The sequence below is a fragment of the Watersipora subatra genome, chromosome 6, assembly GCF_963576615.1.
Source record: "Watersipora subatra chromosome 6, tzWatSuba1.1, whole genome shotgun sequence".
In the NCBI taxonomy this organism is placed as follows: domain Eukaryota; kingdom Metazoa; phylum Bryozoa; class Gymnolaemata; order Cheilostomatida; family Watersiporidae; genus Watersipora; species Watersipora subatra.
The window spans coordinates 15,487,949-15,505,904 of NC_088713.1; the positions used below are offsets into that span (position 1 = coordinate 15,487,949).

Consider the following 17,956-nt stretch of genomic DNA (forward strand, 5'->3'; position numbering starts at 1 on the left):
TATATATATATATATATATCTACAGTGTATATACATATCACCCATGAGAGTTAGAATCAAAGATAGTTACATGTATTAGTCTGGTTCATATGACTACAGCTGTTACATATATTATGGTTGCCTAACCCTGTTTTTTCCAGCTTTGATTCACTGACCAATCTAAAAGACTTGAACATCAGCTGGAATAAACTGGATTCTGATTCACTTGTTGGTATTGAAAATCTGGTGTCTTTAGAAAAGCTGGACTTGCTTTCTTGTGACCAAACGAAGTTTCCATTCAGGTCAGTTTTTGTATAAGCTCTTTAGACCATAGAGCTATCTCCCCCTAGAGTGATAACCACATGGGCGTTTCCGGTGCCAACAAGGAGCATCTAGTCCACGCTCCTTTTTGTGCTAGTCAATTGTAGTGATTGACTAGATCAATAAATTCAGTCATGAGAATGCCTAAACAAGGACCATGAATTCCCACGGTTAAGATAATAATAAATGCTCATATTAAAGAAATGATGATTATGGTTTATTTCTCTAATATATGCTTATTATTTAAAGCAATTCCATACCTACATGACTTGCACAGGCAATGAATAGATAGTGTTAATTATGTGAGTTAATGCAATCAGTTACTCATAGATAAGATAGATAGTCCATCTGTGGTTGTATTAGTATTACATTAGTGTGATGGGAAGCTAATTGACTGCCATCAACTATGAGCTGTACTACCAGGCGTTACCCGAGTAATAAATAAGTCTTTAGACAGAAAATTTACTTTTTTATAAAATGTACCATTCTAACTTTTAAACTTCATATCATGAGAAAAAATATTTTTGAAGCAGTTCAAATAAATTTAAGAGAAAAAAGAACCCAATTGTAAAGGTTTTCAAGGTTTTTTAAACAACTACAACTTTTGAATTTCATATCACAAAATAAATGTTTTGTTGAAAGAAATTAGAAAGAAAAATAAAACTGTAAATGTGTTTAAATGTAAAATAATTAGCGAGTAATGTCTAAATATAATCTGTATAGCTATTATTGCGATAAAAAACTATTTCATTACAAAAGTAATAAAAAAGGTTATTTTATTTTTATAATTATAATATTATAATTTAGTATGTCAGATTAATTTATTTTCATTTAATATATAACGACATTGGCCACTCTAATTTTCGAACGTTTTCCTTGCTTACATCAAACAAGTATGTCCACTAAATAGTTGAAATATTTGCTTCAAGCTCGTCTATGTATTTGACATGTATTGAAATCTAATATTAGACACAAGGGCTGTTTGCGAACTGTAGTGTCAATGAATCACTCTCTCACCATACAATGTCAATACTTCCAGTTGATGGTAGTCGATTAGCTTCCCATTACACCGATGTAATACAACCCAAGTATGACTATCTATCTTATCTATGAGTAACTGATTGCATTAACTCACTAAACACTATCTATTCAGTGCCTATGCAAGTCATGTAGGTATTGAATTGCTTTAAATAATAAGCATATATTAGAGTAATAAACTATAATTCCAATTCTTTAATATGAGCAATAATTACTACCTTGACTGTGAAAATTCATGATCATTGTTCAACCATTCTCATGGCTGATGTTATTGATCTAGTCAATCACTCCGATTGACTAGCACAAAAAAGAAGCATTGCCTAAACGCTCCTTGTTGGCACTGGAAACGCTCGTGTTGTTGAAGGCAATGTTATCATTTGTGGGAGAATTATTAACTCTATGCTTTACACTGAATTATTATGGTTTCATGCTGAAGGGTTGTTGCTTATTATTGGCCAGAATCTTATCAGATTCTACATAAAGTTTAGTAAAAATTTTCAATACTGTACATTTGTACTGCATCAATATATATCATATCATCTATCGAAAACATAAAACAAACTTTAAAGTTGCATATATTTGCACAAGAGCTATTACAATTTTATTTATTTGTTTTATACTTCATTAAGCAGCAGGGTTCTGCTAGGCGGTTGACACAAACATTAACTCAAATCACCAAAAACTTGCCACTCACTACTTTTAAAGTTTTGCCATATATATATAAATAACTAGTAAGTTAAACCTTTCACTACCACAACTTGTATAATACGTCTCGGCAAAGTGTTTGTATGCCTATAATGGCATAGTGTGGCTCTAGTAAGCTTCCTACAATTACAATTATCTGTGTATGTTTAGCCAATATAAAGTGTCTACAACCCATCATGATTTTTTGGTTATATATATTTATGTAATTTTGTCGCATTACATTGTTAGCAATGAACAATCATTTCAGACGGATTACCGCTACAAATGTTTGGTAATTTTTTAATCTTTGAACTAAGGTAATTTCAATTGTCTCTTGGAAGTACTAAAATTGAGAATTTTTTAGCTGTTAAAAATTAGGATAAATATTTGAGTCGTTTCTCTTGGACATGCTCACGGTTGTAGTGACTATGACCAAAAAACATTCAAGGCTCAACCTGATTCACAGCTGTGGCATCTTCATAGCATCAGGTTTGTTATGTGACAAATTATATATACCTCTTTCAAATATTAGATTTTAGCAAATATGTCATTATGTCTTGCGAAAAGAGTTTTATTTGGTAGCAAAATGCTAGGTAAATCATTAAAAAGCTTTATTCTTGACCAGCTTGACATTAAAAGTGAGCAAAATATGAAATAATGCTCTGTGAAGTATTTGACTCGACGCTAAAAGTAGTTTCAACGTATGACTTTTGCAATTTATTCAAAAGTTGAAGTTTTGTTAGCTGAGCTCAAAAAAACTTAAAAATTACCAAAGTTTTTTAAAGCCTTTCGATAGCTATCAAAGCTTTCCCACGACTGTGAAACTGTTCAAAAGTTTTGGTTAAAACTCTATACAATGTCTTGTTAATTTTTTATTGAGCAATAAAAATCAACAAACCCTAATTATTAACTTTGAACATACATAGTTCATATAAAATTAAGTTTTACATCAAGTTTTTGTCACAGTCTCTACCATTTGCGAAATCTGTGTTCAAAATACTGTCTCTCGTTTGTAATTTGGCAATAAAACTAACTTTTCCTTGATTCCTTCTGCTTCATGTATTTTCCATTGTCGTTTTAGATTAAACCATGCCAATATGATGTAATGATTGAATTTCATTGAGTGATTACTCCATATACGTCGGGTTGATCTATTGACATTTAGAGCCAAAAAACAGATTATGTCGTCGACTTTAGAAAGGCTTGCTTCAACATGCAACCAGAGACATCGAATGCACAAGTTGAAGTCATTGTATAATTTTGAACTTTTTGTTACAGACATGCCTCATTGTTCAGCTTGAAAGAGCTGAACCTCTCTTACAGCAACATGGACTCTGGTAGGCCTGTTATCATCGAAAATCTGGATGCATTGGAGAAACTTGACATGGGCTTTTGCAACTTTCTCAATTCGCCACTCAGGTAGTACAGAAATAGTGTAGCCAAAAGGTAGCATAGATAGATAGCAGGGTAGATGGATTTTACATAAAACACCTAAATTAGAACGCACCTGCACAATTTTTCAAAAATCTTCAATTTTGACTGTGAATAAACTCTATAAATTTCAAACTCTCATCGCGTCTCATCAAATATTCTACAGCCTTTAATCACATCGCTTTCATCAATATCCCACTTGCTGTTCTTTCTTAAATCTAAAACTACCTCCCTCTAAATCTGCTTTGGGTCAATGCATAATGTCTTACCAGCAGTCAGCACAATGGAAAACTTTGCTTGATGAACTGTGTAGGGTTGTGAGTAGGCCCACTTTTAGACATGCCCTCAAGCTGTACCTGTTGAGCAGAGACTAAATAGTTTCTGGCTGCTCGCTGTTAACTTGTGGCCCAGCGCCTTGACTTGCAATGCTACTGGGCAGTGTTTACTTCATCATTATTTCTTTGGTTGTTTTTTTGTTTTCATATCTTTTGATGAAATAAAGCAAAACAAAAGAACGCTTGCAAGATTTTGTCGTATTTTTGAACATTACTCTCTGAGGTTCCGCTTTAAATGCTTTGCACAATCCTGAATGGTCAAGTTCAAGACTTGTAAGGAGGATATTTGGTTGCTAGATGAGTAATTCCCCTGTACCTTTTGTTGTAACTTTTTTGTTTTGGTAAAACATGTGTACCTGCATGACCTACCCATGTCAGCCTGTTTTGTTTAAATTTATGATTGGCGTTTTAAAAATCAGTTTATTAGCTGCTAAATGTGTGTTAAAACAAATAATTGCTGACTTCAGTAATTACGATAGACGCCATCCATACCACTGTTTCAAGACAAAGTCTGCATTTAGCACAATGGTGCAAGCTGTATAAGTGAGTAAAAATTATCTTGCTTCAGAAAATACATAAAGTCTGCATGTGTGTGCAATATGTGAATTTAAAGAAAGTTTCTTTCCATCACAACAAATTGTCAGTGCATTCAAAAGCTGCACAGAAATATTTTGCTCAGTTAAAAAAGTATTTCGATCATAATATCAACTAGCAGGAGTGTGAAAAGAGGTGAGGTCCAAAAATTTAGATAGGGTTGGACAAAAAAACTATCAGAACGTAACTTTCTCCAACCAATGATAAAATATATTTGTTCAAATTATTTTTCTTCTCATTTATTCACGGGCTATAAATATTCGTTTTTTTAATTGATCTTTTAACACACATTTAAATTATGTGTTAGGTAATTATCAATATATAACTTATAAAGTGCACTCATAAATTTACGTATAAATAGCTCATTCCCTAATGCACCAGAAAAGCCATTCGAGTTTTCTAACTTTAGCAAATATATAAGTTAGTTCAATGGTTTTTTATGCAATATTAATAAATATAGTTGTGAAGTAAAAATATGGCAGCAAATTTAGTATGATGACCCAATTTTCTGGTTTGGTCGATGTTTGCTAGGCAAGTGTTTTTGGACAAGCACTTGGTTTTTGCTAACCCAATACTAAATTAGTTGAGGCCTCTTTTGCAACTTGCTTTGCCAGCTGCTGCAACAGGTGTTTGTGCGTGTTGGTGATCTGGTTTTGAAATTTAGCCAATAGTTTGGCAAGCCCTTTTTATGGACTAGGCAGCAATTTGCCGGCTCCTCTCTAAACATATATTGCACAAATTTGTCACATCCCAAACTGTATCGGTCAGTGTAGTGCTTGGTATGGGCCATAACTATCTAATGTAGCTTATTTTAAATTGATTGTGAATAATATCTATTCCCTACCAGTTTGACCAAAAATTCACTGTCCAAAATAAATATATTTGTGTTGGTATTACCAGCAAAACCACAAAACATAGCAATTAAGTCGTAAATAGTCTTTCTTTAAAAAATCATAGCAAGACCACTTGAAAAACAGTAAAGCAAAAACGGTAAATTACTGCTGAGTTTACTTTGACAAAATTCGATTATTTCTACCAACCTCTCTGTCAAAATATTTTTCTTATATTGAACCTAATATTGCACTTGAAAGTTTTGGTAATAAAATGACAATCAAAATCTGTTATAATTTATTTTTGTTGCCTATGGGATTAACTTGGTGTATTTCTATAATTTTGGTGACAATTCGTGAACTTCACTGTATGACCTTATACAATTGTTTATATAAACTTTTTCCCACGCGTTAATTGTCAAACTTTTAGATTTTTGAATAGAAAACTAAACTGTGGAATTAATCAATAAAGAAACCTTAGTTATTTTGAAAAAACTCAAAACTTGCACCAGTCTCATTTACATGTACGTAAGGTTAAAGTATATGAAGTTTTGCTAAAAATACTTCACTAGTTGATATTATTTTTTTAAACTCTCTTTACTATGGTCAAGTAATATACTTGTTTTATCTGCAATCTATATGAGCTTAAACTGTTGTTGAACGAAACAGGAACTAAACAAGTTTTCTAGACGATAGTTCTGGACATGAAGAAACACAATTTGGATATTTTATTTTTATTTGACTTCCTTGTAGAACAACCAGTGTATATAAAATAACATGATTTTTTTGTTGATTTTTAATGACGCTTGTAAAATACTTGATAGCACAACAAAACTGATAGAAAATAGTTTCCTTGGATTTTTGAATAAGTTTTTAAGGACGGCCTGAGTTCTAAAAAACCCCTGTATTTATTATGCTTTTATGATTTTTCTTAATCGAGCCACTATTAGCAAATAAAAGTCAGATTAACATCGCAAATAAGTTCATTATTACCTTTTGCTTACATTTCAGGTTTAAAATTGAGGAACTATATAGGAGCAATAAACCCATTGACCTTTTTTATAAGCTTTCTTAGAATTAAAAAAAAAAATTTGATCATTTTAAACAAGATGAAGTAAATAAATATATTGTTCCAAATATTTATGCTAACATAAAACAAAATCATAGCCATGGTCTAACTGTCTAGATCTACTACTGAAAAAGTCTGTTGCTTTATTTCTCTGATGAAATAAAACTCCTTCCCAATTCAAGTAGAGTATTTAACTCGGGATTTTAATTAAATTGAAACCTCTATTTGAACGCAAGATTTATTTGAACGTCTCTTATATCTGAATGCCACCTATAATAGAAAGCCTTGAAAAGGTGTAAAAAGTCACAGTGCCATTTTTAGGTTGGATGCGGCTACGATTGGGCTTTTCTGTTTTTTACTGAAAGCGGTAAATGACAAAGAGTTCACAAATAAGTACTAAAAAGATGAATATTGGAATAGGGATTACATTGCCATTTTCAATAACTATAATAATACTCCTAATGTTTATCAATAATAATTTATTGTGTTCACTGTGCGACTGCCATAGTCTTTTGACCGCATTTTTGAAAATATTCATTGTCACAATAATCCAAACTAGACCCTGATTCAAAATTTCTAAGGTCTAAATCTGCTTCATTGCCCTTAATATTTGTCTATAATTTGCATTACAATAATCTGATTAAACAACTTTAAATGGTCTGATGAACCATCAGACAATGCTACTGGATATACAAGCGTCGAAACATTTGCGCAACATAAGTAGCACAGTGTGGCTCTCGTAGTATTCATATAGTTAAAACTAGCTGTGTATATTTTCTACGGTAAAACATGTCTACAGTATATTCTGAAACCCTTGATTTGCTGCTAAAAATTATAGTTTATATGCAAATTGCACCGATTATTAAAACATCAAAGTTTAGTTGGTTGAGCTGAAAAAAAATGAAAAACTATCATTTATTTGTTAAAGCGTTTTTTTGTTCCAAAAATATTTTGCCGCTCTAACGCTGCAAAATATTGATGGAAAAACCATCCACTGCCTTGTTAATTGTTATTGATAAAAGGAAAAGCAACAAAACATAATGATTGGATTGTGATTATTCGTGGTCTTTGTAAAATTAAGTTTCACCTCACCTTCTTGTCACAATTTCTGCCCCCTGTAAAATCCGCATTTGCGATACATTGTCTCCATTGTAATTTGCAACGAAACTCATTTTTTCTTTGGTTTTTTGCCCCTTCCATTATTCAATTTGGTCGTTCTGATTTTAATTGCTCAGTATGATGTAAGTATCAGGTTCTGTTAGGTAGTTACTTCATGTACGCCTGGTTGAACGGTTGCTTTGTTGAACTAAAGAACATGAAAGTTGTAGAAATGTCTGCTTTAGCATGCAACAATTACTCTAAATGCAGAAATTGAGGTCATTGAATAACTTTGAGGCTATTATTACAGAATTGCTTCTCTGCCCAGATTGAGAGAGCTAAACCTCTCTTACAGTAAAATGAAATCAACTGGTCATGTCGTCATCGAAAATCTGAATTGCCTGGAGAAACTTAACATGAGTTGTTGCAACCTCTCCAAATCATCACTCAGGTAGGAGTGAAATAGTATCACAATAAACTTTTGCATAGGTTTGTTCTGTTTATAAACATTACTGTCTAAGTTTCTAATTTTAACCTTTTGGCAGGAAACTGGAAATAAAAATTACAGACCTGTAAACAGGAATTTTGTTTGCTGGATGATTTTTTAGCCTCTACTAATCCGACTTAATTGTATTAACATACTTGTTCTAGTGTAATAAACTCATGTCTTCCTTTGTGAGTTTACAATGTGATAGATATATTTAATGTTAGTTTATGGTTTCTTAAATGGGTTAAAACAACCAACGGTTGACTTTAGCAATGACATGAGACTTTTTACTAATGTTATCTGAGTAAAAACTGCATTTAGCAAGCATGAAAAAGATTTGCACGCAACTAAAACACTATCTTTATTTATGCAAAAAGTATGTATTTTTAATTGTGAAAAAAGGGTTTGTATCCAAATATCATTCAGTTGATCATTGCAATAAAGGCGAATATCAGAAGGTATGGATTTAGTTCAAATAAGAAAATTTCAAATTCAAACTATTCAAGCAATTATTTAACTTTTTTGTTCAAAGATTGTTGATTTTTTTTCTCTATGTGTTATACAATGTAACTATATATCTTACAAATTGCAACTATAATATACCTTACTTTATATAACACCGAATATCTAACTTATTTTCGATTGCACAGAAAGACGGCAGAATTTACAAAAACTAGAAAAGCTACATTCCACTTTTGACCAAACTTGCAAAAAATTATAAATTCCACAAAAATATATAATTTTGAGTTATTCTGAGTAAATTGCCACAAACAAAAAGGTGACCTTCCAATTTCTAATAAACTTACTGAAAAGTTTGAATTGTGCATAATATGACACTTTTTAGCATTATATTTATACCCACTTGACGAAAAAAAAAAGGTCATGCCTGAGCTCTAACAAACTAGCCAAAAAGCCTTACATTGGTGTAATTGGATGCTTTTGAAGGCTTTTTGCCATATTAGCAAAAACAAAAAAGTGCCTTTCCAATTTGCACTAAGCTTGCTTAACTGCCTCACTTCAGCATAATTAGATAATTTCAAGCGTTTTATACCAAATTGGCAAAAATGAAAAAAATGATTTGCATATTTTAATCAAGGTTGCTAGAAAACCACAACTCAGCATCATTCAATAATTTTGAGCAGTTTACACCAATTTGAAAAAAAACAATAAAGGTACTAAACGAAATTGGCACAATTAGAGGAGTGACTTTTTTCAGACCGAATGAAAAAAAATTAAAAAATTTGTGCCTGTAAAACTTAGCAAACATTTGAATGAGTTCTATAAATCTTTATGTAATACTTTCGAATATTTGTGGTTATTTTTGTTATTAGGTAAAACATTTATTATAAACTGTAATTGGTGAATGTTTTTTTGGTTCCAGTGTCTTTTTCTAAAAAGGTTCACTCGAACATACACTTGGCTTTTGCAAACCCAGCAGTAGACTAGTTAGAGTCATGTCAACATATCAGCAAAGACTGAGCCTATTTCCTCGGCATTGCACCAGGTTGAAAGTTGATTGACGATCGGGTTATTATAACATAGTCCCCGGTTTAGCAAGCTTTTTTATAATAGACTCAGCAAGCATTTGCTTGCACTTTTTAGACCGAATTTGAAAAAAAAATCTGTATCAGTGTGAACCACATCAATAAGTATAAAACTTTTTATCGGCAATAGAATTATGTAATGTTGTTGTTTGACATATGTTTATATCAGCCTACATTTGGAGAGATAGAACCAAAATAAAATTAGTTTTCTAGGTGATAGTTCTGGATTTCAAAAATACATTTCTGACTATTTTAGTCGGGAATAATTTTATTTTTATTCTGGTTTTCGTATCATCTAAGTTACGTTCGTATCTTATATGCAGAGTTTCATTTTAAACACAAACAGTGTATTGATGAAAGAATAACAAGATACCTCAGTAATTTTGATGCTGGTTGTAAATTACTGCAAAGGTCAACAGAGGTCATAGAAAATAGTTCATTGTTATTTTTAACTATTTTTATGGTTTGCTAAAGTAAAAAAACTTTTTGCATCAAAACTGCTTTTATGATGATGTAGTGACTGTGAATAAATTCAGGTCAGTTGAAGGCAGCATTTAACTTTATTAAAAATCTTTTGGTAAAGTCCATGATAGAAGTTTGGAGATTATTTAAGACAAATTAATTTATTTAATCTTTTTTATGCGCTTTCTCTGCATTAAAAGCTGAAATTATATGGCTTGTACTAGTTTATGGAGTGAACCATTTGTATTAATTCAAAAATCGTTACTTATAATGCAATAGAAGCAATGCTTCGTCTAGATCAACCACAGAAATAGGTATTTAATTAATTTCCTTAACAGACTATTTGACTTCTTGTCTCACTTGCAGGCTAATGAAGAATATGTAACAAGTATTTTTAATAACCTTGAAACCTTGGTTTGAACACTGCCTTCATTTTAATGCCAGGCTAAATAGAAATACTACAATAGAAGAAGTGTCAAATTTTGTCATACCATAATTTATTACCATGACACTGACATTTGACCATGTTGTTTCTCACGAACTGATAGACAAACAATTTCTGTTAGAGAAATATTTCTGAACTATTAGTAAAATAGATTAATCATAATGTAGCAAATAAATTATATTCTGTACTTAAACGACAAAATGAAGTATTTACCTCTGTGTGTTGAGCAATTACTAAAATGTTCTATAGTCTATCATGTTTTTGTAAGGCAAATCGTTTTAGTACTTTATCTTGTTTGCGGGGACTTGCTATATCAGAGGTATTTCAACTACAGCCATTTCACAAATGTTTAGAATATCAAATCTTTTGAACTTTATTGATTCAAAGGACTACAAAAGAGTGGTCATTTTGTTTTTTGTTGCAATAATCTTGATAAATCATTTTCATTGGAAATGCTCATGGTTATAGCAAAAATGACGGAAAACTTTCCGAGCTCAATCTGTAACACAGCCGCCGCATTTTCATGGCAACAGCGTTATGATTTGACATTTTTTACTTTATTTTCAAATATTACATTTTAACAAATATTAAATTGTCTCACTAAAAAAATGAACTTTATGGAGGAAGAGTTGAGGCGGTCATAAAAAAGTATTATTCGGGTCTAGCTGCTACATTCTATGAAAAGATTCATTGTAAATATATGACTTGTGCAATTGTTGAAATATTGAAGCATTGTCAGTGTGCGTAAAAAAGCAGTGTTTTTATCTAAGTGATTAGGTAACTCAAAATTAAACCATTACTGCAATCCCTAAGTTATGGCAGTTGGGTAAAAGTTAAAGAGACAGAAAAAAATACCAAATTAGCATTCTGTAATATGTATTTATTATTACAATACGACTGAGAAGAGTGGAACTTAGAGATGTGAAGTATGCAATACACCATAGCAGTTAAATACATTTATTATAATCAGTACCCAAACAATGTTACATCAGGCTGTGTTACTGTACATGGTAATTAGTATCCTATGGCAAATGAAATTATGATGCCTTTTGGTGGCGAATGCATATTCATGTGAAACTATTGGTTGACATTTTTTGTGAATGTTCGAGCAAGTGCGAAGTAACTTTGTTTAATTATTTTTTGACAATGTAACCAACACTCTTTAGTACTTTTATGGTCAGGCCAGTGATGCTAAAAAATTTTCTATAAATTAGCATAAATTTGAGAACCAAATCTAAATCTTTGTTTGGGAACTTGTAACTCAAAAACAAACACTTTTTGTTAACGATATTTGAACTATTCAATGTTGTAATGGCTTTGGAAGGAGCTGTCGTGTGAGAAGACAAAAGATCACTGACATTTATGTTTACGTCATTATAGCTGATTCATAATTGGAGTTTAAAAACTGCACAGGTAATAGAAATAGCCGTCGTAATTCTGATGGAGGGTAAAGTAGTTGTTCCATAAGAAAAACTGTTGATGATAATTTTAGCTTCATATCGATTGTATCTTCACATATAAATAGCAATGCAAAAAGCATAGATACATTCAATTTTTTGCACAAAACTGTCTTTTTAAAATGGTGGCAAAAAAAACTCATATTTTCAACATGTTTTATATAGAGTTTGAAGTTGAGAAAAAATGTGTTCATATCATAAAACAAATTCGAGAATTTGCAGTAAAATGGCTGGCCAAGGCCGAAAGCTACATGTAAATTTGGACATGGCTGGCAGATAAAAGGTTAAACCGGTAGATAATAAGGATATTACACGAGGCTTTTAACTACAATATAAAATGAACAAACTGAAAAACTGGCTAAACTAAACTAAAGCTAAAACTGAAAAAAATTTCCATTTTGTAAGCGTATTTTAACTCAATAAATGTGTTTAATAATATTGCGTAAAAGATCATTGCACTGATTGATAAGTTTCAAAAGTTTTGAGCCTAAAATTGCCTTCTTTGTGCAATAAAATGAGTTATTTATGAATTAATTTCTAAAAACAATAGATAAGCTATGTAACAATAATAACTCAAACTGTGATCAAAATTTATATTAACAACAAATGCCATAGCAAGAGTACTTGTAATGTATGACGAAAGAAAAATTAACAATTTTTGACAAAAGTATTCCATAATTGGATCGGCAAGTTGTAATCTGACTGTTGCTTTTGTTTTAATACCACATACATTTTTTTGACCGCAGATTTATTTTGCAACGCTGGGCTAGTTCAAATTAACATTCAAAACAGGTTTTTAGGTCAAAAAAAACTTTCATGCGTTGCCATTGAGAGTGCACGCTTTCACTGTCTATGAAGACAAACAGCCACGTTCATAGCTTGCCAATGCATGCTAAGCACTGATTGTAGCCTTGAAACAGTAGAACAGAGCATATCACAACTACGGTTGCCAATTAAAAAGTTGCCGAAACAAAGTTTACCAAACTAACTGATTGTAAAATGTGCATCACAAAGAAAAACCACACTCCTTCACACAGGTTTGTTATGCTGTTACAAGTCTTTCACTGCGATATAGTCAGTTACAGTGCGGTACAGGTTGATTATTTATTCAGCAAGTTAATTTCCTATTCACAGGTATAGAATTCGAGCAATCAGTGTTGTGCAAGGAGTTTAAACACGAACTTGTACAGTATTTATAATGTCATTTACCTACTTGGTTGCCTTGTTCGCTACCTTAAGTAAAGCTCCTAAGGGGTTTGCCTCCAAAATAAGGAAGCATAAAGCAAAATATAAATTTTAGGCTTCACCTCACACAAAACTTTGTATCGTTTCTAAAAGTATTAGATGTATGTAAACTTGTGAGAAATTTTACATCCGCTGAACGTAGTATGATAACATCGCAACATAAGATTCCATTATTCCTTCAAATGTTGAAGTCCAATAGCATAATATATCGGCAAGCAGTGGAATAGTTTACTTCTATATTGATACATAAAAATCTATCATCTCAGAAACTTTTCTTTGCATGGCTAGAATTTGAAATCAATATTATTTTCTTAAAAATTGTTTTTCTGTGACACCTCGGTACAATGTGTTGAAATGTTCCATAACATAACCAAACATTGCACATTTTTCTATAACTTTCGGCTCATTATTAGTTAAAAGAAATTGATTTTTCTTTTTCATGATCGGTTATTCAGCGGTAATTACCGACAAGTGTTTTCTTTTAATTGCATGATGTACCATATATATTAGGGCACAGAAAACCCTGTAATAATTGCATGCTTCTGATGTTTTAATTGAAATTGGTACAAACAATTTTTAGGTTTTTTTCAATTGTACTTGCCTTTGTTTGGATTGTATACCATCAGAAGAGATATTGTATTTAAATTTTAATTGATGTTGAAATTGTTAGTACTAGAAGCCACAAAAAGTTACATATGTCTCTTTAAGCATAATTAATTTTGTTACCATAAAACAGTTTTAATTAAAATATAGTTTAACAAGTAGACTGATCTTTCATTTTTAATTATCAATAAATCCTTTACATATTTTGGGCTTGTATAATTTTCTAATTCCAGACTCCAAACTTCATCTACTAGTAATCATGAAAACATTTTAATTGCTCATACAGTTATAGCTTGCAAAAATATTGGTCTCAATAGTGATATAGATGAAACAGTTACTCCGTTGATATCTTGTGACAATCATGTTTATTGATTGAGCAGTGCATGTTTCACATAATCCAAAAATAATTAAGAAAGTGGAATTGAGCCACATTACAAATGTCTGAGGGCCACATTTCATGCCAGGCCCACCTGTTGCACAGAACTGGCCAAGTGCATCATCTTTAGTAAATACATGTAGTTTTAATCTAAATTCCTCTGGTCTTGTTGTAATACTATAGCAGTATCGTGGATAATTATGACTGCTTGTTAGTTACATCAGTTCCCTAGTATAGCTTTACATATGTTAAATAATAAAATTGAAACTTTTTCTCTCATTCATAGCTACATGTAGATAAAGACCCCTTATTAATTAATGCTCTCTAGCTTCATACTTGTCAAACATTTAAGCTAATACTAAAGTTTTTCCCATTTGTTTGAGCTTGATGAGATATACAACTCATTTTGAATAAAAATATCATTTTTAAAGATTTGCTATATTTGGACATTATTAAACTTTAGACACTAAAAAGGTTAATGAATTTGTTAAACTTTAACAAGTCAGCATTGCCATGTTTTATAGCTTTGTCCTGTCCCATATAAACTCTGATTTCCTGCTGCATGGTATTTCATTAGTTTTCAGTAGTGAGGACACATTTCTTAAGAAAATATGTCCTCACCACTGAAGTCCTCACTAATAAGAAAATATGACAATAATTCAAAGAATGATTGGCTGTTTCTGTTTTCAAGTCATAATATTTTATAAGTTTCGAGGCGGGTCATACTAGAATATGTGACAAACAGTAATACTTAGGTAATGAGAGGTAAGAAACAATTTTTATGGCAGCCAGATTAATAAACAGCTTGTGGCTGTAAAATGAATTTTAACCAGATAGTTTGCCTGCTTTTTGATCTATAAAACTTAATTTTTAAAAATATGTTTTGAGGCCGCATCATGAGTTTTTAATTGTTTGAAAAAAATTCTTACTTTTTAGTAAAACCTTCGCTATAACATATCAAATCACAAGCATTAAATGTTAGCATTAACAAAGAATGGATTAGCTCGTGTGAGACCAACGTAAACAGATGCAGACAATCCTAACATTTAGCCCAAAACATAAGGGACTGTTCTTACGTTAAATTTTCTTTCAAGTAAACAGCATTATAGGTGCTAGTAAAAATCAAATTTACAATCTAACACTGGATGTAATTTCCATAATATTTCATATTTACTAAATTTTGATGCATTATGAAGATAATAAACTGTATTATTTCAACTACCATCAGCAGTTTATACTTGTTTTTATGAATCAAGCAACTTAATATCTTGTTCAGTAAAATTAGTTAAGAACTTCTTCTACCTAGTGAAATCAGGCAATGATATTATGCTTCACTTAAGCTCAGCACATTGTTAGTTTTAATTATGATAACAATACGCATTTTAAAGTTTGTATTTGTTATTTTATCAGACACTTGAGTAACATAATTTTTGAAAAATATAAATTGAATATACATGTAAAGTCACAAGACAGCTCACAACTGCTTATATTTAATGTTAGAATGAAATAGTAACCTCATGATATTTCATCTTCTAAACAAAACAAGCATGACTCACTGAAAGTTTTAGAAAATTAAAAAACGTAGTATATTAGGCAGATTCACATCTATTTTCTGTGAACAAAAATGTAAATTGTAAGTATAACCATAATTGGTGAATATGTCACATAATGTTACAAATTTGAATGACTGCCCATAATTTCTGAGCTAAAAATCCGTTGCAATAAACTGCACCTTTTTACACTATACACACTAAAAAGTTGGTGTCACTTTATATTACAAACAAGCATAGAATACTTTTTTTCATTGAATAATACTCTCAATTTTGTGGTTGTTTATGATTGTTTGTTCCAGATTTGATTCACTGACCAATCTGAAAGAACTTTATCTCAACTCAAATAAACTCGATTCTGAGTCACTTGTCGGTATGGAAAAACTGGTGTTCCTAGAGAAGCTTAACTTGAGTTCTTGTGACCTGAAAGAACTTCCATTTGGGTCAGTATCTATACACACTCAATAAACATAATTAGACCATGGCAGAAAAAAAAGTATTTCTGTGCTAATTTTCTAATATCAAAAAAATAAAATTTTAGCTACAGGTCATTATATTGTTGCCTCTTAATATTATTTCTGATTTTCTGGTATGAAGGTATATGTTTATTGTAAACATTAAGAAATCAGTTCACAAAAACTATTTCACGAGTTAAATATAAAAAGGTAAACTTAAAGACAATGAAAAGAAGGCTTTCTCATAGAAATATAACACTTCAACAAATATTTGTGGTTTTTAAAACAACTGAAATACAAGCCGATTTATGTTAGCAACCACTTTCGGAAAACCGTTTTAACTATTTTTTAACCCTTTGGCTCGGTAAAAGCCTGGTAAAAACACTCGAAAGCCGTATAACTTACTTTTCAAATTTCAATAAAATTGATATTTTTTGACATGCATAGCTCAAATCTTAAATTTAGTTCTATGAGCCAATTCATTTTTACAAAATCTTTCATTTACATATCTAGTACTGAAAAAAATACAACCATGTGCAATTGTCCCTGTATGAAATGCTTGCAAGCATTTATTTCTGTAGAGTCAAACCCTGTAACATTGCCGTGCGAGCTACCAAAACGATATTTTTCTCTGTATATTCCAAATATATTAAAAGTCTAAAAGGTTTACATCACTTCTAGCATCTTAATTATTTATTCTGATCAGACAAAAATTACTAACGATCGCAGGATCAAATAATCTTTTATTTTACCATTTTGAAAGTTGAGCCGATGTTGACTGGCTTTTTCAACTTTTATTATTTTCTAAGGAGACGCAATTTGTTTAGTTTTTAGCACAAAGAAGCGCCTCTCAGATAATCGATTCATATTGTAAATCATCGACTAATATCTTGTTGAAGATATTTAAAACATACTAGTGTTCATATCCTTTGTTTAACGTTACTAGGCAACAGTTTTGTAAAAGTCTACCAAAAGCCAAATAAATGTCATTTCCCCACACAAACAGTAAACAAAATTTTGGTTGTTTCTCCAGCCAAATGGTTAACAGTCATGGAGTTTTATTTTTGCCCCATTTCGACTATTTCACCAAGAAAAAAGCTGTCAGAGTTTTCAGTTTTACATTCTTACTTTAATATGTATTTTTTATGCTCTGGTATGATGATGCTTGTTTATTAATCGTTGGCTTTAAAACAGTAAATTTTAAAATTACTATTTTTTGTTGCATCAGGGTGCATCAAACTAAATAGGTGATTAGCCAATAGGAACATTAATCCTAAAACCAGCAATAAAATACGTTTACTGATAAATCAATGCCTAATATTAACTCTCAAATGGAAACAGATCTCTAAAACTCCCGATTTGTTTTATCTTAACCTAAAATTTAAAAAAAGAACTTGCGAGTGTATTAAAATTACACCTTTGTAGCTTTTGTCTGAGTATAACACAGCTTTCTGTAGTGTTCACAAAGCATGATATCAAAAATTGGCCATTGCCACAAAAGGCAGCAACACAAATACTAAGCTTTGTTCAGCCACATTTGCTCAATGTAGCAAAAGGAAAACTGAAGACCGCTCGAAGTGGTTTTTAAAGTGCTCGAAAATTCACAAAATGTTTTTCTAAGTAATACATAGCTATTTGAATGGTTAAGTGGAAGAGCCCGGAAATTTTAGACCTGACGGAAATACTTCTGTAGAAAGTTACCACTGTTTGCTTCAATAAAGATTTAACGCTAAATGCTTCATGTACTTAAATACATTTGGTTAGAGTCATTGAAGTGGGTTTCACATTCCAAATACTTGTTTTCTTTTTATCATAGTACAAAAATACAGTGAACTTGATAAAAAATCAGTTTATTTTTACATGATTTGATTATAATCATGAATTTATTGAAAGTCAACACAAGCGTTTACTAAATGTTCGATGCTTTTATAATCTTTGTTAAACCAAACATGT

The 17,956-nt window shown here is 31.2% G+C and overlaps 1 protein-coding gene across 1 annotated transcript in view; it reads left to right on the plus strand.

Annotated features, from left to right (window-relative positions):
* LOC137398069 (leucine-rich repeat protein SHOC-2-like) overlaps nucleotides 1-17,956 on the plus strand; it is an 80,474-nt gene that overhangs the window by 29,108 nt on the left and 33,410 nt on the right. The window contains exons 7-10 of the mRNA XM_068084172.1: nucleotides 141-281; nucleotides 3,301-3,441; nucleotides 7,690-7,830; nucleotides 15,851-15,991. Of these exons, the coding sequence (XP_067940273.1) occupies nucleotides 141-281; nucleotides 3,301-3,441; nucleotides 7,690-7,830; nucleotides 15,851-15,991 (564 nt within the window). The remainder of the gene's footprint in view (nucleotides 1-140; nucleotides 282-3,300; nucleotides 3,442-7,689; nucleotides 7,831-15,850; nucleotides 15,992-17,956) is intronic.